This window comes from Aspergillus brunneoviolaceus, assembly GCF_003184695.1.
Source record: "Aspergillus brunneoviolaceus CBS 621.78 unplaced genomic scaffold BO95scaffold_36, whole genome shotgun sequence".
Lineage (NCBI taxonomy): Eukaryota > Fungi > Ascomycota > Eurotiomycetes > Eurotiales > Aspergillaceae > Aspergillus > Aspergillus brunneoviolaceus.
The window spans coordinates 201,028-222,280 of record NW_020290766.1 but is presented as its reverse complement, the minus strand read 5'-3'; the positions used below and the strand labels follow the sequence as shown (position 1 = coordinate 222,280).

The following is a 21,253-nucleotide window of genomic DNA, read 5'->3' as shown; positions in this document are numbered from 1 at the left end:
TTCAGGTCTTTGTCCAGCGGGAGATGAGACAATCAAGCACTGAGTGGAGATGAAGTGGTTGGCTGAAGAAAGACGAGTTGCCGCGCGACAACAAAAAAAAGAATCCATGCATCATGCAGTGTTGCACCATCCCCCGGGCTTGATTGGCAGTCCAGCATCGTCGCATTTGACAGGATCTTGTCGATCATTTTGTTTCGTTGAATAAGATCGGAGCGAATCAAGAGCACAGCCACCAGACCTCAGTACTGACGGAAAACATGGCTTGCGTGAAAAGCCTCACGTTTTACTATGATGAGACACTACAAAAATAGACAAGACAACCCAGGTCTATGGCTCCAGAACAAATCGTCTTCTTCGGCTACTAGTGCAGTAACTCGTATAGTGCCTATTATATTGTTTGACTCCTCTGTCCGCATTCGCAACTTGACATGGCGACAACTCGACATCCAGAACGCGGCGATTGTCCTCAATTCAGTGCAACAATAAAAGAGTCACTTATTCCCTCAAAGGCAGTGATTTTGCCGGTCAACGCTTTCGAGTCCCCATAGTAGTGGAATCGGTAAGTCCCAGCCTGCAGCGAATTGGGATTGCCAGTGTTGTAGTAGTCGTCTTCAATTTCCCACTGAAGAGTAACTTGGCTATAGCCTAGCACTGTGCTTGTCCTGACCCAGTTGTAGACAAGATTCCAGTCTGAATCTTTGCGGACCACCAGCCAAGAGCCTGTGCTCGGATCAAGTCGCTCCACAGCGGCAAAAGTCGATTCCTGCCGCAGATTATTCCGCGGATTTGCGCCCACGAATGTCACATTGACCGTGTCCCCAGGGTAGTAGGTGGCATTTTCAAGAGACGAGACAACATCCCCGAAGGCTTTTCCCACAGGGGACCCATCATATACCACACCCGTGATAAAGCTTAATGAATTGTCTGTGTTAATCGGAGGCTCCAGACCAGTGGACAGTGATGGGAGACTGGCTGTATTGGGCAAGTCCCCAAGATATGGTAGATATGTCAGGGTCAAGTTCACATATGCAGCCAGCGTGTTCGGGCCGTAGAGAGTAGAAGCCCCCTCGTAACGTTGAACTCCATATTCCTCCTCTGTAGCTACGTAGTGCGCATAGCTATTCGACGGAGCCCCCAAAACAACAAGAGGATTCTCGATAGAAAGCACGTCCTTCGCAGATGTCGCGATAGCTTCCTTCCAGCGCCTGCCAGACATTGTAGTCGCCTCACTGGTAGAAATGACGAGGAACAACTGCCCTACACGCAGGACTTGGATGTCCACGATGTTGGGCGTCCAAGCATACGGCTGCGTGACAGCACCAACGTCAAGCAGAATTTCTTTAGGCGCCTGACAAGCCTGCTGCGCCGCCGACGGCTGGTGGACGAATGCGCGGGCGACGTACCACAAAGGATTGGACTCTGCGGGCCCAGTTCCATTCTGAGTGAAGTCAAAATATCCCGGCCCATCAGTGGTGCCGGCGGCAAATGAGAAACCTAGCGCTGCCGAGCACGTAGTCAAAGTGCTCGAGTTGAAAGGTGACTGAAAGGTGTAGTTCGACATGTCGCGGTAGACATGGAACGAGCGGACCTCGTTAGGCAGAATTTTGGTCGGGTTCGTGTCCAGCTGGCTGTACAATGTCTTTGCGGCTTCATACTGACGTCGTCCGATCTCGAAACAGCTTTTTGCGCCGTTATCTTTCTCGGTGAAGTAGGGTCCCCGGCCGTGGCAGTCTACGGGTTTCCCGCCACAAGTGCTGTCCGTGTACTTACATTGTTCTCCCGAACCATCTTCACACCAGGCTCCGAGGACATTTGGACTGGTATCGCCGACATTAGATTGAGAAAACCCTGCGACAAAGCCATCCGCAAAGTTCTCATCGTCCTGGACGCTCCTTTCGAAGAGCCACGCAGCGACGCCTTTGTTATCCCCAGTGACCAATGTATTGTTTTCATACATAGACGTTCCATGGACGGGGAAGAAGGACAACACCGCTGTTGTTTTGCTGTCGGATGCTCTATCAAATCTCAGAAGTGTCAACGTCTTGTCGACATTTGCCGGATATTTCGCCTTTTCATCTGCAGGATTAGCATCGTAGGCATAAGGGCTTCTGTTGATGTTGGCGTCTTCAAGATCAATAGAACCGAAGTTGAGAGACCCGGGCTCTAGGCTTTCATGGGCCCGCTGAATAGAGAGTAGAACACCATCCACGACAGCTTGATAGCTCTGCTTATCGAAGCCCTTGGTTGGGATTTGGGGAAGGAGGTAGTTCATCCATGCGCCTGGGCCTGAGTGGGAATGAGTCCCGGTGAGAGCTAGGTTCTGCTCTCCATATCTGGTATACTCGCCACCTAAAGCAGCGAGGCCTTCAAGTACACCATACCGCACAGCAGTGTCGCCCGTCAAAGCATCCAGTACGAGATAGATGAAGGTATCGCTTGTGTTCTGTGGGTTCGCCACAATGAAAGCGCGGGAGTAGATCCTTTGTCGCAGGCCAGAGCCAACCTGATCCAAGCTCGCATAGCCGTTGAAGATGACTTCCGCCACGGGCCTACATTGACTCAGTCAGTCGTTCTGCGTGATGGGAATGTGGACTGCATCGATTTACCCCGTGATATCCGCCTTTCCTGCACCAAGTAAGAAGGTCCCATTCTCCGCCGCGGAAGACGCAGAAGTTGCCGCAGATGTCGATGTCGCTCTCTGTTTCCATTGCAGCCGCGACTGCACCCTGACCGGCTGATTGACGTTGGAGTTGCTAATCAGCAGGAACAATTGCAGCACGACAAGTGCTGTCGCTACGCTGCTCACGAGGGCTAAGCCAAACTTGAGATTCGCCATGGTGGTCGGTGAATCGAGTGTATTCGAGCAAGCGTCACATCTGGAAGCTTAAAGCTCCTCACCAGGGAAGAGGGGTCCTTATCAGCTGCTTGCATTCAGAACAGACCGAGGCAGGGACTGTGATTGCGCATGACCGGACAATTTGGGGAGGATATTGAATATGTACGCCACAGCAGGGTCCTTTTGCAACCTCTCGCAGGGATGGATGGTGAAAGGGAAACTATTGGCGCAGCTGCAGGCGGGAAGGTAACATAAAGTGCTTCTGATCACCCCGTCGTCATCCGGGACTAAGCTCAATCAGGCACGCAGAATCCGACCCCGCGCAGCAAGACGGCGAGGATGCCTTGCCAAATCTTGCCCAGGGTGAGAATAGATTGATGATAAGCGTTCAGTTCGGCTTGGTTGGTTGTGGTTTCAAGGTTGTTTGTGATCACCGGGGACACGGGCAGCATTCCGCAGGGCGGCGGGGAGGGGAAGGAAAGGAGAGAGAAGGAAAGGACTCGGGCGGGAGCTTGAGCTGCGGTCATTCAGGAACACCAGCCATTCTGTTGGCTCAAGGTTTCTGTCACGTGGACAAGGTGATGATGTATCAGTAATTGGAAACTAGATGTAGGCCTGAGAAAGGTCAGATTGATCTCAACAGTCAGGTATTTTATTGTATTATTTATGCACATGCATTGCCTCAAGACACAACCAGCTCTTCTAGCCTAGCCAATTCAAAAGCACAAAGAAAAGACAAGCACACGACCTTTCCTGCGCCATGCTGCCCGACAGTGAAACGCCGCTGCATGATCTCTTCGAGTCTGTCCGACCAACTCCCGGATTCAAGGAAAACCGAAGCAATGAACTTGACTTGTGAACAGCTTATCACAGAAGCCATAACAAGAGAGCATCCAGAAAAGAAACATTCATGACATAGATCATCCAGCAATGCAGTGGACAGATATGCTGGGCATAATAACTGACAGTTCCCAGATGAATGAGGAACCATCGGTGGTTCTTGAAACCCGCAAGTCCTACTCACAAATGAAAGTTCAATCAATCAATCATAAAGAGTCATCCAACCATCTATCCATTTGACATGATAGAAAAGATCAGAAAAGAGCTAACACAATAGGCCAAGAGGGATAAGAACAGGAAAAGCAAAGCCGCTGGGTGTGTACAGCATGATGTTCCCCGAAGTACTCACAGAAGAGAAGCTATAAAAAAAAGACATCCCGGGAGAGCAAGCATGGGCAAATGGAATCCAGGCTTTGAAGCCTATTCCATCTCCACACATAGAAGCATGTACAAACAAGAAGATATAAATCACAACTCCATTTCCATGCATCAGGCCATTATCACATGTCGAAATTATCATCAACGTTGAAGATCCCGGGCTCGCCGCCTTCACCAGTTCTCTGAACGCCACTCATACGGTGATCCATGTGGTTGCTTGACACCTGTTGGGCCCGAGGCCACGTCTCGGTATCCTCAACCATGTGGTCGCCAGTGTCGTTCTTGAAGTGGTGGTCGATCGAGCTTTCGTTCACAAAGGTAAAGCCCTTGAAATTGGCCTGCAGACCGGGAGACAGCGGTGTCCCCGCAGGCATCAGCCCGTTGGCAAGAGCGGCTGCGCGGTCATTCAGAGAGCTGTTGTTCTCTAGGGCATTGGTGAATTCGGGGTCGAAATTGGAAGTGTCCGTATCGGACTTGAGGACAGGCTTGAAAGGAGGTATCACCTCCTTGCGACCCAGTGCCTCCCAGTCAACATCGTCAAAGAAAGGATGGGCCATGAGCTCCTTCGCGTCGCCCTTGGCGCCAAGACGGTGCTTGGGGTTCCGGTTGAGCAAGCCCTTCACAAAGTTCCTTCCCTCTGTGCTCAAAGCATCACGAGGGAAACGGACCTTGCCAAAGGCGATGTTCTTGTACATCTGCTGGGTATCTTCGGCATAGAAAGGACTCCAGCCGCAGCACATTTCGAAAACAAGGACTCCAAGAGACCAGAAATCGACCATCTTGGTATAACCTTGTTCATCAAGCAATACCTCCGGGGCGAGATATTCGGTCGTTCCGCAGAAAGTATTTGTGGTATCGTTTTGGGTGAGGTTTGCCTTGGAAAGGCCGAAATCACAAAGAGCGATATGACCATTGGCGTCGAGGAGGATGTTCTCCGGCTTAAGATCACGATACACGATATCGTGGTCGTGAAGATGCTGTAGGGCCAAGATCAACTCGGCAATGTAAAACTTAGCACGCGCCTCTTGGAATCGTCCTTCTTTCTGGAGATGCCAGAATAGCTCGCCGCCGGACATATAGTCCGTGACCAAGTAAAGGTCGGTGGGTGTTTGAAAGGAGAACTTCAGCCCGACGATGAAGGGAGAAGCGGCCATAGCTGTTCGAACCAGAATGTTACGCTCACCCAAGGTATGCGCAACCTCCTTCTTCTGGATGATGACCTTCTTCGAAAGAACCTTCATAGCGTAAATACGCCGTGTGTCCTTCTTCTTCACTTGATACACCTGGCCAAAAGTTCCCTTGCCAATAAGCTTCAAGATCTCGAAATCGTTCGGTCCCACCTGCTTTCTCTCTGTCTTCTCGAAATGCATTTCCAGGTGAATCTCTCCGGACACCTGAGAGTCACCCGCCGCACGGGAAGCCAAAGGAAACCACCCTTCCAGGCGGCTATTGTCTTCCATCAGATTAATGCATAGTCGCACGTGACCAAGAAAATCTTCATGGTTGCTCCGATCATAGACGGACACATCAATTTCCGACTCGTCCCCGAAGACGTCGCTGTTCAGAGTTAGCGATGGTCGGATACTTGGATACAAGCGCCATGTGGCATAAAACACGGAATGGACTTACAAAGTGGCTTCGTGATTCCAATGAGGATCAGTGACAGGAGCCCGACCACCCCTCAAATCGGGACCGTCTAGCGCGCTGTTGTTGCTACTCTGTCGACTTTTCATCGGGATCGCCATCGGCCGTCCAGCTTCGGGTTCCAAGCTTTCCTGTTCCTTTTGCTGCCGTTCCAGCGAGGCGTCTTCTTCCTCTTTGGCACTCTTCGAAATCGCTTCATTCCATTCAAAAACGCACACCACATAGGGATCGAATCCGGGTCGCAATCCCCTGGCCTCGAAAATCTTGACAAACAACTTGCCCTTCAGTGGGGCCACGGGCGGGCCATTAGACGGCGACGGAGTATCTCTCTCGGGGGGGAAGGCCTCGTTGAGCTTCCCGGCAAGCTCGTCGGTAGAGCTTGTTTCGTCGCCGGACTGGGCTGGTACGGGAATTGATGCTGAAGGAGGCGATGTGACCGGCTTCTTGTCCGGTTGCGATCCTTCGTTGGACATGGCCCGTGGAGTAAGTGGGGGTGTGTTCTTAAAGCGCACAAGATCCGACACGGTTCCAGTTAGCTTCGCCAGATTCTCAGAAGTTATAGAGACAAGTGGTTTTTCGTGTTCGAGTAGGGGAGCATCCGCCAAACATAGGGTATCTGACATGTAAGGAGGAAGAGAAGGGTTGGAGAAGTGTGTGGCAAGGACAGGGTCGTCAGAGACGCTGGAAACTGGCAGGGAGGTATGACGACGGGCTGGAGGTTCGGAAGAAGACATGCTCCCGGCGGGCGAGAGATAATTCTTCAACGTAGTGAAAATAGAGCTCATGCCTCTGTCCGAGGTAAAAGAACCAGATCCAGTCTCATCCGACTCTTTCTGCAGAAGGGAACAAGCGGAGTGGTACGGGGGTGTAGGTAGGTTCGTGGGGGGTAATGTCTCTGGTACTATCATATTCGTCTCAAGATTCTGATCCGGCGAAGCGACAGATAACTTGGTGTCCGTAACCTCCGGGCGCTCCATCAAGACAAAGGAGTCCAAGGGTGAGGAATTGTGACCAAAAGTTTGAGAGTCCCGACCTCCTCCAGCGGACATATCCGACTGGAAAGAATACGCGGAAGCACGAGTCTCAGAAGAAGAACACCGGGTGTTGGGGCGACGAGTGTTATTATTTGAGGGAGAACCAACCTGGAAGTAACTGGAACTTAGGGAGGGCAGACGCTTATCTGCTAGATCGGGCTGTGGAGTCGAGATTCCGGTTGGCGTCGGACTGTTTGAACTGATCGAATCTTGGTTGTCTTCCTCTTGCACACCGCTGCTACAGAACTAATTAGCCACCGCAGAGGAAAATGAAGATTTGTTGAATCGGCCGCGACACGGAAAGCAGTAAAACCGCAAAGCGCCTCAAAACACAACGACTGAGTGACAAGAGATCGAATAGATGGCTTGGGGGGGGGGGAACTTCAGGGCGGTGCAGATGTGAGCCAAGACGATGAGGATACAAGACTTTGCGTCGTTGGCCTATCGTGGTTGACTCATGATGCATGCAATATTACGCAGAACATAAGTGACATGTAAGAAATGAGTAGCATGAGGGCATTCAGGTTCGGAGTGTAAAGGCCGAACCTTGGTAATCCTCATCGCGAGATCGCAACTATCTGGTGGCGGATGAAGTATCCATAGTAGCAGACTCACCTCCGGGGTATGGGCTGCTTCAACATTTCCGCATCTCCGCGCGATTGGGTTGCACTCTGAGCAGCAGCCATGATTATGTTCCCATCCGATAACCAAGTCCTCCGCCTAGCGCACCGGAATTGAAGATCGTCGTTCTAGACGTTGCGACGCGAAGGATGACGTAGTGGAGCGTGAGGTGAGTCGAGGCCGACTAGCGAGCAACAAAAATCTCTCTTCCGGAAGATGTAGGAGAAGAGATCTTAGCTAGACAAGGTTTGTCGGGGAGATGATGTTGGGGAGTATAACCCAGGGGAATTTGCGGGATGTTGGATCCGATCGGGTTCGGATGACAGGGCGATGTGAGAAGAATGGGGAGGGGTAGAAGGATAGAGAAGGCGGGATTAAATGACCTGTTGGGTGGTAGGAAGGTGTTAAAAGCAGAAGAGCCAGAAGTGGATCCGAGCGAGAGAAAATGTTGAAAGAGGCGGAGGCGGATGAAGTCAGGCGCAGATTAGGGGGAATTCGAAGTGGAATTGTAGTTAATGGGGGGGGTGAGTAAAAGGGAACTGGGTAGGGTAGGGTAGAAGGCTAAGCTTGGTAGGTAGGGGAAGAGGGGGGGCGAATAATAATGCTGCCACAGGGCAAGAAAAGAGAAAGAGAGAGAGAGAGAGAGAGAGAGAGAGAGAGAGAGAGAGAGAGAGAAAAGAACGAAGAAGTGATCTTTTTTTTCTTTTTTCGCCCAGAAAGGAACCCAATGAGTTCGTCCCTTTTCTTTTTTTTTTTTCTTCTGGTTCTCGTTCTCACTCTCAGCTTGGGGGCGAGCTGAAGAAACCCGAAGACAAGAGACAAGACACGAGGAGGATGAAATGAATCATTGGAACTTACAATTACTGCCCGTCGTCAATGTGGGTTGCAAATGGAGCCTTAGCGTCAATCAGGTCCAGATGGACAAATGGCGGGCGGACACCGGCGGATAGCGGGTTCGGTTGGTGCAGTGAGTGGGATTGAATCAGGTAAGGTAAAGGTAGGTGGTGGGTGGTAGGTAGTAGTAAGTAGTTGATGGGTACGTAGATGAATCGTGAGTCGGTTGCTCGTCTGATCGATTTATATAACCCTGTCAAAAATACCAACACATCAAATGTTAGAAAGAGAGAGAGAGAGATCTTTCATGGTTCACACCCTTCAAGAATCTGGCAAATGTGGAAGTTGATAAGTGTGGAAGCAAAGGGTGGTGGCGTTCATGCAGTCCCAAAAAAGAAGAAGAGGGAAAAACAAAAAAAGAACCAACTGCCAGTCATAGACTCAAGGTGCCGCTGAAGCCGCTGAATGGATCAAGGACTTGCAGGATACCAAAGGGGGATGAACTTCAAAAATTGCGGACAAAAAAAAGCAATAGAAAGAAGGTTAAGATCATTGAAGGCATGGGCTGGATTACGGGGAAATCGAACCAATGGTGAGGGGGTAACCACGAACCAGGTGAATAATCACGCTTGAAGATAGAAGAAGTAACAGCCAGGCGATGGTCGAAGGGTAGTATATCGCGCTCAACGACGAGTGCAAGCAGACACTTGTGGTGATGCTGGTGGTGATGCTGGGGTATACAATAAGGTCGGGCGGGAATTTGCTACAAGTAGGAAAACAATCAATCATGCATGAAAGATAAAGAAGGTGGAAAAGAGAATTCTTGAGGCCATTGATGAGGCGGGCAATAATGTTGTATATATGCTGTTGTAGGTTTGTTGGCCTGTAACAGAGCTTATAGTCCAGGGGCTGTTGAACGGCAATGAAACACAAATCTTGCACCTACCTTAGTGCGGAGTTGCCTTAAGCAGGAGAAGATAAGTTAATGATGGAGGCAAAATGCCACCTTTTGGGGACTCAGGAACAAATCACAACCAAGTAAGGCGAAAGGGCTCGCGCGGAGTGGAGATGGCGGTGGGTTGGACAAATGAAGAAATAGAGTCGGGGGCTTGGGTTGGAGCCACTTGGTGAAGTCAACCACAAACCGACTCGCAGGGCAGCAACATTATGGTCTTTTTAGGTATTACCGCCAGTGCTCGCCAGTGCTTGCCAGTGCTTGCCAATGGATAGATGAATAGCAAGGTGAGGAAGAAGGAGCCGTGATAATATAGTAGTAGTAGCGGTAATGGTTATGATAGTAAGTAAATGGAGCAATAGTAAAATCAAAGTAAGTTAGCAGCCGCAGAAGAACAAGAATCATGGACCCAAAGCAATAGCGGCCTTGGTAGTTCGAAATGGGGCCTGAAACCGACGGAATGGACAGAAACAAGCAAGCAGACAAGCAAGCAGGAAATCAAATCCTAAACCAAACTCATCGCATCGAACTCCTCGGGGAAAGGAAAGAGGAGGGGGAGGGGAGTCATCTGAAGATAAATATGAACCCCGAACGTTGATTGTCCGGTCAAGAGAAGCAAGAGAAGCAAGAGCCCCAAGCCGCTGATGACTCTAAGGAGGTCTGATGATGAGCAGCCACTCGGTGCATGATTTGCCTCTTGACTATTTGGGATCAATGATGACTGATTATCCGCCCCGGTGAGCGTCACTCCATGGTTCATGGGGGAGAACCGGGCATTCTCGAAAGTCTGCCATATTTCTCCTTACCATCTCTGGACTCGGCGTGTGGTCGGTAGTAACCGGTCCGAGTAAGGGGATCATCGAGATGCCGTTCAACCACAGCCCAGGACGTATCAATTCAGATCTGTGTGCGATCGATCTTCCATCTGTTCCTTGACGTTTGCTTGGATCTGGTGTCGACTTTTCGTACCTCCTTCCTTCCACCATACATCGTACAGTAGTACCATGGGAGAAAGGGCTTTCATTCTTCTTTCTGGGCAACACCATCTGACAGCGGTCCCCGCGATACAGGAAGTCTATCCAAACTATACTATTCCGTAATGTACCCCCGGTTCCTCCAGCGATGCTATAGCTTTTCTCACCCAGGCTTATCCGCTAAGCGCCGCGCGACCTAAAGTTCTACAATTAAGAACTTCCGGATGATAAGTCCGCCCGCCACACCACCACCACCACCAGCTACTCCTCCTCTTCCTCCTTTCCCTCTTCTCCTCTTTCTCCTTCAGTCCGTCCGTTCGTTGCCTTGCCGGCATCTGCAACGGGGTGGGGTCTCCTCGGCGACCAACGCTATCATCGCAGGTCATTGAAAATGGATGATTGATTGACAGACAGATTCTAGTCGGCGGATGAGGGGATGGGTGACTCGATCATTTGGCTGGCGATGATGCTATCCACTTGAGCTGCAGGAAGCTGTGACATTTCATCACCGATGTCACCTTTGGGTTGTCGCCTATGGACTACTAAAGGGGATTTTACTTCCCTAGTAGCGCTCGACCAGACCGGGAGTGGACCGATTACCTCCTTAGGAATGTCTCGCTTCCTGAAGTGGTTGCCTTGGCTGTCATGGAAGTATGTAAAGTTCTTGTCCGAGTACTGTACTCCCCTTGCCGTGACAGCCACCGGAAATCGGCTCACCTTGCTGAAGAAAGACCAGGGATAATTAGTATGATAAGAGATGCGATTTTTTTTGTGACATCACACTTCCGCGGAGTATTTTCAGCTCGTGTCTGTTGTGGTCGCGGTCAAAGCCGGATTATCTCAGATGGGAATATGAAAGGGCAGAGCCTTGCCGGCTGAGATGATGGTTACTCTGCAGCATACATGAATCTATTTTCGGGGGTAGTATAGCCGCAATGCCGCGCCGCATTTACGTACAGTACAAGCAAGCCTTCGATGTCGAGTCTGCTTCGCTTTACTGTTTACTGTCGATGTCATCCTCGGGCTTTCCGTGCATTCCTAATTTCTTAGTCAGATGCCCTAAGTTAACTACGCGTTGCGCAACAGCCTCCCCCCTCCCTTCTGTCCACTAAATTCGTTCTTGTCCCAACTAAACAAAAGTAAGACGCCGATGATGATGATGATAATGGTCCTCGTAAACGTGAAAAAATGAACAGAGAACCACATCGGAAACTAGCGGGATTTCCGGGCTGACCATCTCCTTGCATGTGCACCTTACGAATTTCAGGGCCGCTGAGCATAGTACATACATACATACATACATACATACATACATGATCAGTGGGGAAGCTTTGCCCACACAATACAACATCTATCTATTACTGCAAATCTACCGACTTTCGCGCGTCATCGCAACAGTGGTCGTGGGGGAGGAAAGTGGAGCAGGATAGTCGATCTCCCAAGACAGCTGGTTCGACGGCAGTGACAGCCGAGAGACGCAGTCAGTCAGCTTGACTTTCTGTCCTTCACTAACGCACGCACACTCTAGGAGGAGAGATCACTCCATAATGCATTGTTGTTAGACTTTTTATCGGGAGGCAGGTAGAAAGAAAAACAGCTTGCAGCTGCGCCCGCGGATCGAAACGATATCTTTTGTTGAGCAGCCTCCAATAATAAGAGGGATGGCCCATGTATAATTACTGATAGACTTTCTTCCTCCCGGCTTCTAGTCCAAAATCCTGCTACGCAGTTCCCCAGTGTCACCACCGGCCGTTTTGACGATCCTAGGGTTGTTGCTTGGGTCGGCAAGGGCGACCTGTGATCAGTGAGGCCGGTCACCTGCAGCAGAAGCTGTGTAAGCGCGATCGCCGGGCCACACGCTGCAGCAGCTGCAGAAGATGATCCATTGCTCCGGAGTAAACCACGCCGTGGAAGAGATAAAACACTACGGCGTACTCAGTATACGATACGACATGATCGCCCTTCAACACGATCAACATGATTGCACGAGGGGAGGTCCCCCCGACCCCCTCAGAGAGATGCACTGATATTCAACGCGTGCGGAGAAGAGGCACCCTATCATGGTGGGGTTGGGTTGGAGATGGGGGCAGATGGGAGGGGCAAAGGGTAAGAGGGGTTTCAGAAAGTGTCCAAAAGTCAAAAAAGAGAATGTCCACCGCCTTTTCCTCTCTACAGCATGTGAAGCTGGCTGCTGGGATGAAGCGCAGGCGATACGTTCTTACGTACCTTGTCGATACCAGTGGTTAGTTAATGTCTGTGCTTACCTTATCGCGATAGCGTTGGATGGTCGCTCAAGCCCTCATTGAGCAGCAGCAGTATGCAGTGCTCCTGGACCTGCTCATAGTACCGAGTAAAACCACCTCTTGCCATCCACGGAAAATCCCGCATACTCATACTGCAACACATGGTGGGGAGGAGCCCGAAATGTCAATTGAAAGCCCGTAAATAAGTTTCGAAGGAGGTTTTCCGGAAAATCAGAACTCAATGCAAGCGCTAATTAAGTGTCGGCGATCGACGGGGCCAAAGAAGCGATGACATCATTCGGCAGCGAGTGTCAATGGGATCGCGCCATTGAGGGGGGCAGAAGTGGAGGAAAAGGGCAAAAAATTGGAGAAGGGGAAGGGGAAGGGGAAGGGGAAGGGAACAGAAGTTTTGGCACGTGGCAAGGCAGCATTCTATGTATGCCTGAGGCAAGAGTCTCGTCTTCAGGTCTTACTCACGTGATAAATACAGCATCCTCGGCTAAACTAAAGATCCGCGTCCGACCACCCTCTTGGTTTAGCGCGACAGGCAGCGGAAAGGCACGTCCGAAGGGCCTCTTCCTCCACCTTACTCTGTTTGGCGTCCCCGTTCCCTCCTTCCTTTCACTCCAAACGGTCGCTCGCTGTCAGTCAACGATGGCCCGCAAACTTCGAGCGGCTGCCCAAGCAGCAGCTCAATCAATGAGTATGATATTCCCCTTCCTGCATTTCCTGGTAAAGAATTCTTCTTTGGCTGCTTGCCAGGGCGTGCGTGCGTGCGAAATTGAATCCGTGATGAGCGCGAATATTAATTTCCGTTTAGGGAATGCCGCACCTCCGCTCCCCGATGCCTCTGACGAAGAAATGATCGAAGCACCGCCGTCGCGTGGCTCCTCGCCTGCTATGCCAGATCCTGGCGATGCGTCGGACAAGGATCCGGATGTGGAAGGCCCAACAGACCCGGCCCCCGAAGACGAAGAGGCGGCAACACCTGCACAAGATTCCAACGCGCCATCCCGGGGCGACACACCAACTCGCACTGGAGGTCGCATCTCAGCCATCCCGCGCAAGCGTCGCATAGGTCGCCCCCCCAAGAACCGTCCCCCAGACTGGGATGCGCCCGACGACGGTTCCGCCCCCGCGCCGATTCATGTGAGCACGCCTGTCAAGAGGAGACGAGGACGACCTGCTGCCAGCGGTGGACGTTGGGCGCGGAATCGCGGACCGTCTCATGTTACGCAGGTTCCAATCGACAAGGAAGGAAACATGATGGATGTCATCGACGATGAAGTAGCCCTGCCCGACGACCCGGAGGGTGAGACGAAGGTCGACAAGTGCGGAAATCTGCTGGGTGGCCGAGATTACAGAGTTCGCGTCTTCACACTTCTTAACCGTGGCGACCGGAAGTATATGTTGTCTACAGAGCCGGCCCGCTGCATCGGATTCAGGGACTCATACCTGTTCTTCCAGAAACACAAGTTCTTGTACAAGATCATCATCGACGATGACGCGAAGCGCGATTTGATCGAAAGAGAAATCATCCCACACTCCTACAAAGGTCGAGCTATCGGCGTGGTCACTGCCAGATCCGTGTTTCGGGAGTTTGGCGCCAAGATTATCGTTGGAGGTAAAAAGGTCGTCGACGATTATCATACCCAGGCTGCGAGAGAACGAGGAGATGTGGAAGGTGAACTCGCTGTCCCCGAGGACAGACTCCCGGGCCCGGGAGAATCTTATAACAAGAACCAGTATGTCGCATGGCATGGAGCCAGTAGCGTCTACCACACTGCCACACCCGCAGCCCCCTTGCCCACGGGTAAGGTGGTGGATTCAAAGAAGCGCAAGGTCACAGTCACAGGCGACAATTGGATGCTTGAGCACGCTCGCGAAGCAAGGTATGCGTTTTCTTGTTTCTTGATTTGGCTAATCATACGATGCTGATTTATGGATACAGCAACTTCAACAGCCTTCTCTCCCAGACCCGCCGCATGAATCTGGATGGTCAATATGACATCCACACCAACCTCATGCAGTACCCAAAGATCATGCAGCCCTCTCATGCTCGCTGGGAGCGAGTACCGCCTCCTGACCCGCGCCTTGCGAGTCGACTGGCACAGGGAATGTCGACCCTCAGGTTGACGAATGGTAAAGATACCAACGAGTCAACTGTTGTGGCGGATAGGGAAGCCGATGAATCGATGGATGACGCCGGCGACACGACGGCAGTAACAACAACCGAACCGACCGATCCTGAAACCACTACCATATTCTCCTCTGTCCCCATGGCTCTTTCTCGTCGCTTCGCCATCCACGATGTCCATTTTGAAACCGCCCCGCATTCAGGTCTCGGCATTCCCGGCCCGGACGGTGATGTCCACGATGTCGGCTCCAATGGATTCCTCAGCGTCGCTGATCCAAAGAATGCCGAATTTATGAGTCCAGAAATCCTCGCGGAACTCCCGCCGACCTGCCAGGAAGCTCTTCTTGATGCCGCCGCAAATGAATTGCATTGGAAGTCGAAATGGGCCAGCGAGGCCACTGACGGAGCCCGTAGCAATCCGCTCAAGAGCTACGCCTGGTTCCCTTGATGTGTGTCACGTTATCCTTCCCCTTCCCAGGGCCAATCCTGCAGGCACAATTGAATAGCTAGCTATTCTGAGCCATACCCCATCGCGTTTGGAGAGCATTGCAAGGAAATAGCTGGCCCGGGACGGACGAAAAAGTATTACGATAAATGTTCCTTTTCCGACTACTGATCATGCAACGGCGTCTTCTTTTCCCAGGTCTCCTTACATATCCGAGAGTTCATCCTTTCACTCACAAATTCGATCCAAATTCGGCACAGGGACGGAGGTGTCAGGTTTCCACGCGTTCTTACGGATGGGTTCTTTCATTGCCCCCCTTTTTCACCTTTATTTTTTTTTTTTGCAGAAGGGTAAACATCTCCTTGGAGTTGGCGCTTTCCGATTCATATCAATCGATCAATTGGGTCCCCCCTGAAATGTGTATTAATAGCTTTTCTTAATCTGATAGCTGAAGCTTGACTTGCGTCGTCTTTACTCTTCTGGCCCTGGAGTAGGTTATTTTCTCATGTAGCAGCCTACCTCGCATGGGAGATGCCTGTTGAATGGGAGATGTCTGAGCGTAGACGGCCAGGCACCAACCTATACTTCATCCACCTCGGCTCATTCTCCGCAAGAACCTCTCCACTTGTCATTCGGAAATTATTCACCATTCTCGACCATCTATCCCGAATAAAGAGCAGTCAACGAACAGTCACTTGTGAATATCCAAGCGATACAATCTTGACCTTGGTGTATTTCATCCTTTGCAAGCGTTAGGGGCTTGAAGATGGTCGGGCCTAGGCTGATACTTAGAACCAGTCCGACCCGTGACCGAATCGACTGCCTGAGGTCCCATGGGGGTTCGCCAGCCAGCTGAGCCCGATAGTATGTACCTACCTAGTCTGTAAAGCAACTTTCTAAGGCAGAATGAGTAACGCCTCCAGGCTCCAGCATGATATGTCTTCATTTAGGCCAAAAGAACGGGCAAGCTCGCGGGGGAGGTGGGTGCAGCACGGCAGGCAGATTCTTTGCGGGGACTCAATATAAGCTAAGCGCACGGGCATTTTGAAATTGTTTCAGTGGTTTAGGCAGTAGTCAATAGTATCTAGTTGTGGACATTGATTCATTCATTCCATTCCATCATGCGAATGTAGTAGTAGTGTGGTGGTGGTAGTGGTAATAGTAGTGAAAAAAAAGGGCAAACGCAGCGCAAACGCGGCTCAACTCCAAGACGCAAGAGAGAGAAAAATAAGAAATGGTGTGAAAGAGCAAAACACGGGAAAAAAAGAAGCGGCGCAAGGGCAGACGGCACAAGATATTCTTAAGATAAGAGGGACAGAATTACAGAATAAAGCAAAGAAGGAGGGGGTGCACAGCGCCCCCCCGATCCCCACTTATCCCATGGCCATCTCGGCGCGAAGCTTTTCCAGCTCTGCTTCCTCGTCGTCTTCTTCGATGTGTGTGGGTTGGGTTTTGACTAGAGGTTTGAGGTTTAGTTGTTTACGTTCCAGAGATTGAGCTTGCTGGGAAGGTAGAGGAGTAGTGAACTCACGTTCTCCGTTGGCCGCGGCGGGTAACCGGTTGAGCTGGTCTGCCACGGGCACGGTGCCGGTCTTGAGCATCCGCTCGTCCATCGCCTCCTGCTCCAGACCCTCGAGCTCGGCCTCCAGATCGGCCTCGTCCGGTTGTTCGGTGATGGAGCTGCTTGTGATGGCCTGGGCGATCTCCTCGCTGAGTTGGTGCTGTTCGCGGAGTTTGTCCCTGTTTCAAGTGCCCACTGGTTAGCCCCCGGCTGCGCCGCCACTTCCAACCATGATGAACATATGTATACACGTACATCGTCTCATCCACCTTGTCGATGGTCATCGAGCCATGGATCTGCGTCATCGCCGCACCGGCCGCCTTCATGGCATTGAGAGTCTCCTGGTTGATGTTCGCCGCCTCGATCGAGTAGATCTGCTGTTCGAGCTGTACGATCTGCGCGGTCGTCTGCTCGAGGTTCTTCTCGTGGTTCTTCTTCCGTCGCAGGGCGTTTTTGGCCGCTGTTTGTTTAAAACATATGAGCTGTCTGTGTGTTTGAAGTTTGTTGTACCACGCTCCCGCAACCGTTTCCCCGGACACAACACGGTTGGATTTAGTGGAAAGAAAAAAACATACCGGTCTTATTCGTCGTCACGTTCTTCCTCGCAATCGCATCCTGCTCGTCCATCTGGCTTTCGAGATACTTCTCGCGCTTCTGGAGCATGTCCAGCTGCTCGCGGAGCATCAGGATCGCCTCCTTGGGCGCATCTTTCCGCTTCTGAGCGGCCGCTCCGCCGAACCAGGACCACATTGTTGATAAGGACTGTGTGTAGAGAAGGGGAGAGTCTAGAATGTATGTGAAAGACGGAGTATCTCTATGAGATTCTGCGTCTCACACCGATCCGCAATACGAAAGCTCGAGAAGGGGTGGGTTGTTGGGGAAGAGCGGCGAGTTTCCTTGGAGTGGGATGGAAGGCGGTCGAGGAGGTGTGAAGTGGGATGTGGTCGCAATAAGTGGATCTCACTCGATCGGACCCGGGAGTTAGTGTCGAAAGATGGGAGAAGGAGATCTGCGAGTCTGCCTAATTTGACTGAGAGAGCAAGTACAGAACAGTGTCTAGAGTTGAAAGCCGGTGCAGGAGGCAGAAGAGGAGGAGCGAGAAGGCAACGAACCCAAGTTGGATGACAATCCGCCTGCCCAGTGGTTTGGTTTTCCCCTCGTTTTGGCCCTATGACATACACGCTAAGCCTATCGGGGAGGTCACCGTCACGTGTCCACGTCATTTCCCGCTGCTTCGATATCTTCTCAGGCTTTCCTTAAGTTCTGCATCAATCCAACTAAATCCACCAGCTATGTATGGTTCGATGAAATCTCAATAAACGTCCGAAGGGATGAACGCCCCTCTTCCTTCAACCCGCAGTTTTCTCTCGGATCTTCCCTCCCTCCCGATTGATTCGAAAGTCCGATTTCTCGGTTGGTGCGTCGGAACTTTCCTTGATGTGCAGCCACTATTCCCGCATAGAGTTTATATAGATCCGGGATGATTCATTTGCGTTCCCTTCAAAGCTCGCACAATCCCACCTCATCCGTAGACGCAGAAGCTAATTCAACTCTTCAGCGTGAGAACATACCTGATCCGAACAGGCCACCTCGTTCTGGAGCACAACTATCCCCACCGTAAACCCCCGCAAGAGCCAGCCTCGGTGTTGGTCGACGTCAATGCCGTGCTAGAATCGGTCACGGCCGAGGAGTTGCGCGTGGGTGCGTGGGTGACTGTGCTCGGGTATGTGAGAAGACGAAAACCAAGCCAAGATGCCGAGGATGCTGGCCCTGCCTCCGTGTTCCCAGCTATCTACATTGAAGCTGTGCTGGTGATCCCGGCGGGTGCGGTGGCGTTGGGGGAGTATGAGCGGATTCTTCGGGACTCATTGGAGGTTGAACGGCGAGTGAGGAGGGCGGTCTGAGGTGGAGGGGAGGTGATGGAGTATTAAGCCCAATTTCAGCATCTACGTATGCCCTGATGATCGGAGCCATGCTATGCAAGTCTGAACGTTGCACTCAGATTTCAAAGTAGGGGTCATCGTATAGATTTGGACCATGCACACGAAGCGCTAACTTTCGGTTTCAGCCATGCAGAGATTTCTTTACGGGGAAAACACATGAGCGTATGATTCTCTCTCCAATTCATGCATGCTCCTCTCAATGCAAAAATCCCTTTCCAAATTAAACCTCCATCTTTGTTTTCTCTGACACAGCCCCCCTCTCACCTCGTTGCATTTGTCGCTTTCGTTTCATCTCCAAATGCTTCTTGTCCTCCTGCATCCGCCGAATGAGAGTACTCCTCTCTCGGATCTTGTATCCATACTTATAGAACACGAACGGAATTGGGACAATCAGAACCTCCAACAATCCCAGCAACGTACCAGACCACTTCGGCCCGATGCCCGAGTACATGTACGTCCCCACCAAAGGCAACACGCCGCCCAGGATACTTCGGATGACCGAGTTACCTGCCATGGCCGACGCCGCATAGACGCCATAGCTGCCCGCCAGGTAGTTCGTCGCATAGATGAAAACCCCCGTGTTACCCGCACCGAAGGGAATCCCCGCCAGGATCGGGACGATCCAATGGACCGAGGCCGGAGAGCCGGTCCACGCAAACCAGAGCTCCCCCGCGGGGATCAGAAGCGCGGAGATACAGACGATCGACACCATGGCTTCCGGGGCGGGCTTGCCGGTTTCCGGGTCGATCTTATGGCTGTTGATCATGCGGCGGATGAGCGGTTCGCAGGCGATGGTGATCAAGCACCCAGTTCCAATACCTAAGAAGGCTAGGCCGGATAAGCCGAGAGACCAGCCGCGGATCTGGCGGAAGACAATGGGGTAAGCTGTGAAGCATAGGTATAGAATGCCATAGACGATGGCAATGTAGATGTTCCAGAAGATACTGTAGAAGTACCACTTTAGTCTCGCGTATCGGGGAAGTGTAGAAAGAACAGCTTACCAGATCGGCTCAGTGACGGCCATGACAAATGGACGACTCAGATTGACCGTCAGCAGTTCCTTCAGACTAGCCTTCTGGTCGTAACGGCACCACCAACGCGATTCACCAGTTTCTTTGCGCAAACGGGCCGCCTTTTGCTGGAGGATAATGGGCCCATAGGTCTCCTTGAGTATGCACGAAAGGATTAACGCAACCCCGGACAAGATCAAAGCAATCCAATCCATCCAACGCCAGCCCAAGTACTGCGTCACGAACCCTCCGACTATGGGACCGACCACTGCATTTCTAGTCAATTTCTTTTTCTGGTCTTCAATTCTCAGGTCCAACATTTGCGCATACCTGGACCATTGAGGGAACCAATACTCCAAATCGACATTGCCAGTGCGCGCTGATCATCGTGCGAGATATCCGCAACCATACCTGGCGCCGTCGAGATCATCACACTGCCGAAAAGCGCTCCAATGAAGCGGCACACAATCAAGCTGGCTAGGTTCTTGCTGACTGCGCAGGGGATGATCATGATTGTGAAGATTGCAAGGCATCCGACAGAAACGGGCTTTCGCCCGTAGAGTTCACTCAATGGAGCCATGAACATAGACCCGATGGCAAGCCCAATCAGGTACATGGTCAGTCCCAGAGTGACCACTGTGGTGGAGGCGCCAAACTCAGCGGCAATTTGAGAAATGCCAGATGTGTAGGAGGTTGAATAGAGAACTCTGGTATTCAAGAAACAGGAGGGTCAATCCTGGGGACCTGGAACATTCCGAGCGTGGGGAAGGATGATTGTAACTCACATAATCAGGGTGTTGTACGAAAGAAAGAACATCCCCATGGCTTTGTATCCGAGGGACCAGTTCTTCGGGTTGGTCCTGTCGAATTCATCGTCCCAGTCGACCTCATAGTTCGGGTCGGTTGTCCCAGTAGTGCCAATCGATGTCACCTTTCGCGCTAGTGAGGGTATCGAGATGCGCGATGTCCTCGTATTGATGTTGGCCAGAGCCTCTATCTGATCGACAGTCTCGTCGGAAGATGTTGTTTCCGCGATGGAGTGGGCATATCTCGTGGTGGTCTCCTCCTCGCTGGGACGAATGCTTTTGTGGACATCTGGGGGCGGGGTCTGCGGGGACGCCATGATCTTTGCTGGCTGTTATGACAGCCGAGGCACCGGTGTGAGTCCGGTGTATAACGCTCCAAAGTAGAGACTTGCTCTATGTAGCGATGTATTAGATATTAAGACTAGGAATGAGGTTCCATGAGCTGAGTTGGTTTGAAGGCCTTCAGGATGTGGCTGTAATCTTGTTCTCCCGTTTCGTACAATAGGATATAGGCCGTTAAAAGCTATCACATGGGTAGCATTCAGGTCCAGATGTAGCAAGGACCCCAAGGTTCAGCTTGAAAGAGCTGGAGATGTATAGAAAGTGGCGAAATGGAGAATAAATGTCCAGAGGGGCCAGGCACTGGAGCGAGAGCTAGCCCTCTTGAAGGAGTGGGATTGACATGGACAAGGACTTTTTGGAAGATTAGCGGCCCTGGGACTCTAGCTAATTCGGTTCAGGAATACAATTTAGGCTTAAGATTGGCGAGAGAGCAACGAGAGAGTGGGGCGACAATCTGTGCTGATAAGACTTTGGCGATAACTTGTAGTCTAACTTCTCCATTACTTACTTGACCACCGATATCGCATGTTTGTATGACTCGACGATCTGGCACTCTTCGCTTGTACCAGGGGGGTCTGCAGTAGTTTCGGGATTTGATCAAGCACTACCCTTGTCCGTAGGGTAGGTCAGGTTCCTCTGCATAGCAATAT

General features: G+C 51.5%; 7 protein-coding genes across 7 annotated transcripts; 2 read left to right on the top strand and 5 right to left on the bottom strand.

Annotated features, from left to right (window-relative positions):
• Positions 1-227: 227 nt before the first annotated feature.
• Positions 228-3,293, bottom strand: BO95DRAFT_443134 (neutral/alkaline ceramidase). The gene is made up of 2 exons (XM_025586599.1): positions 2,607-3,293; positions 228-2,549 (listed from the first exon to the last, which is right to left on the bottom strand). Exons 1-2 carry the CDS (start codon positions 2,834-2,836, stop codon positions 467-469), a joined length of 2,313 nt encoding a protein of 770 aa, XP_025441979.1. The 5' UTR covers positions 2,837-3,293; the 3' UTR covers positions 228-466.
• Positions 3,294-3,469: 176 nt separating this feature from the next.
• On the bottom strand, positions 3,470-4,002 carry BO95DRAFT_141826 (uncharacterized protein). Its single transcript, XM_025580585.1, has one exon. It carries the CDS (start codon positions 3,825-3,827, stop codon positions 3,519-3,521), a length of 309 nt encoding a protein of 102 aa, XP_025441978.1. The 5' UTR covers positions 3,828-4,002; the 3' UTR covers positions 3,470-3,518.
• Positions 4,002-7,727, bottom strand: schA (serine/threonine protein kinase SCH9). The gene is made up of 4 exons (XM_025580586.1): positions 7,348-7,727; positions 6,841-6,967; positions 5,684-6,753; positions 4,002-5,611 (listed from the first exon to the last, which is right to left on the bottom strand). The coding sequence occupies exons 1-4, from the start codon at positions 7,416-7,418 to the stop codon at positions 4,177-4,179; spliced, it is 2,703 nt and encodes a 900-aa protein (XP_025441977.1). The 5' UTR covers positions 7,419-7,727; the 3' UTR covers positions 4,002-4,176.
• A 5,251-nt stretch (positions 7,728-12,978) lies between these two features.
• Positions 12,979-14,404, top strand: BO95DRAFT_443130 (uncharacterized protein). The gene has a single exon (XM_025586598.1). The coding sequence runs from the start codon at positions 13,152-13,154 to the stop codon at positions 14,295-14,297; it is 1,146 nt and encodes a 381-aa protein (XP_025441976.1). The 5' UTR covers positions 12,979-13,151; the 3' UTR covers positions 14,298-14,404.
• A 1,861-nt stretch (positions 14,405-16,265) lies between these two features.
• Positions 16,266-17,611, bottom strand: BO95DRAFT_443126 (ESCRT-III subunit protein SNF7). The gene is made up of 2 exons (XM_025586597.1): positions 17,078-17,611; positions 16,266-16,962 (listed from the first exon to the last, which is right to left on the bottom strand). The coding sequence occupies exons 1-2, from the start codon at positions 17,250-17,252 to the stop codon at positions 16,469-16,471; spliced, it is 669 nt and encodes a 222-aa protein (XP_025441975.1). The 5' UTR covers positions 17,253-17,611; the 3' UTR covers positions 16,266-16,468.
• A 170-nt stretch (positions 17,612-17,781) lies between these two features.
• On the top strand, positions 17,782-18,655 carry BO95DRAFT_443125 (nuclear telomere cap complex subunit Ten1). Its single transcript, XM_025586596.1, has 3 exons — positions 17,782-17,919; positions 18,061-18,512; positions 18,571-18,655. The coding sequence occupies exons 1-2, from the start codon at positions 17,834-17,836 to the stop codon at positions 18,404-18,406; spliced, it is 432 nt and encodes a 143-aa protein (XP_025441974.1). The 5' UTR covers positions 17,782-17,833; the 3' UTR covers positions 18,407-18,512; positions 18,571-18,655.
• Positions 18,656-18,665: 10 nt separating this feature from the next.
• On the bottom strand, positions 18,666-20,578 carry BO95DRAFT_453426 (MFS transporter; the record flags this gene model as incomplete). The annotated part of the gene is made up of 4 exons (XM_025588211.1): positions 18,666-19,389; positions 19,447-19,723; positions 19,786-20,162; positions 20,241-20,578. The coding sequence occupies 4 exons, from the start codon at positions 20,576-20,578 to the stop codon at positions 18,666-18,668; spliced, it is 1,716 nt and encodes a 571-aa protein (XP_025441973.1).
• Positions 20,579-21,253: the final 675 nt, after the last annotated feature.

What these genes read in the sequence shown, in the direction of transcription:
- BO95DRAFT_443126 (XM_025586597.1), bottom strand. Translation starts at nt 17,252, where the DNA reads ATGTGGTCCTGGTTCGGCGGAGCGGCCGCTCAGAAGCGGAAAGATGCG. An exon ending in CGTGACGACGAATAAGACCG is followed by an intron (nt 16,963 to 17,077) that starts GTATGTTTTTTT and finishes TTAAACAAACAG; the next exon opens with CGGCCAAAAACGCCCTGCGA.
- schA (XM_025580586.1), bottom strand. Translation starts at nt 7,418, where the DNA reads ATGGCTGCTGCTCAGAGTGCAACCCAATCGCGCGGAGATGCGGAAATG. An exon ending in AAGCAGCCCATACCCCGGAG is followed by an intron (nt 6,968 to 7,347) that starts GTGAGTCTGCTA and finishes GTTCTGTAGCAG; the next exon opens with CGGTGTGCAAGAGGAAGACA. An exon ending in TAAGTTCCAGTTACTTCCAG is followed by an intron (nt 6,754 to 6,840) that starts GTTGGTTCTCCC and finishes TATTCTTTCCAG; the next exon opens with TCGGATATGTCCGCTGGAGG.
- BO95DRAFT_443130 (XM_025586598.1), top strand. Translation starts at nt 13,152, where the DNA reads ATGAGCGCGAATATTAATTTCCGTTTAGGGAATGCCGCACCTCCGCTC.
- BO95DRAFT_141826 (XM_025580585.1), bottom strand. Translation starts at nt 3,827, where the DNA reads ATGGTTCCTCATTCATCTGGGAACTGTCAGTTATTATGCCCAGCATAT.
- BO95DRAFT_443134 (XM_025586599.1), bottom strand. Translation starts at nt 2,836, where the DNA reads ATGGCGAATCTCAAGTTTGGCTTAGCCCTCGTGAGCAGCGTAGCGACA. An exon ending in GGAAAGGCGGATATCACGGG is followed by an intron (nt 2,550 to 2,606) that starts GTAAATCGATGC and finishes GAGTCAATGTAG; the next exon opens with GCCCGTGGCGGAAGTCATCT.
- BO95DRAFT_443125 (XM_025586596.1), top strand. Translation starts at nt 17,834, where the DNA reads ATGAACGCCCCTCTTCCTTCAACCCGCAGTTTTCTCTCGGATCTTCCC. An exon ending in AAAGTCCGATTTCTCGGTTG is followed by an intron (nt 17,920 to 18,060) that starts GTGCGTCGGAAC and finishes TCAACTCTTCAG; the next exon opens with CGTGAGAACATACCTGATCC.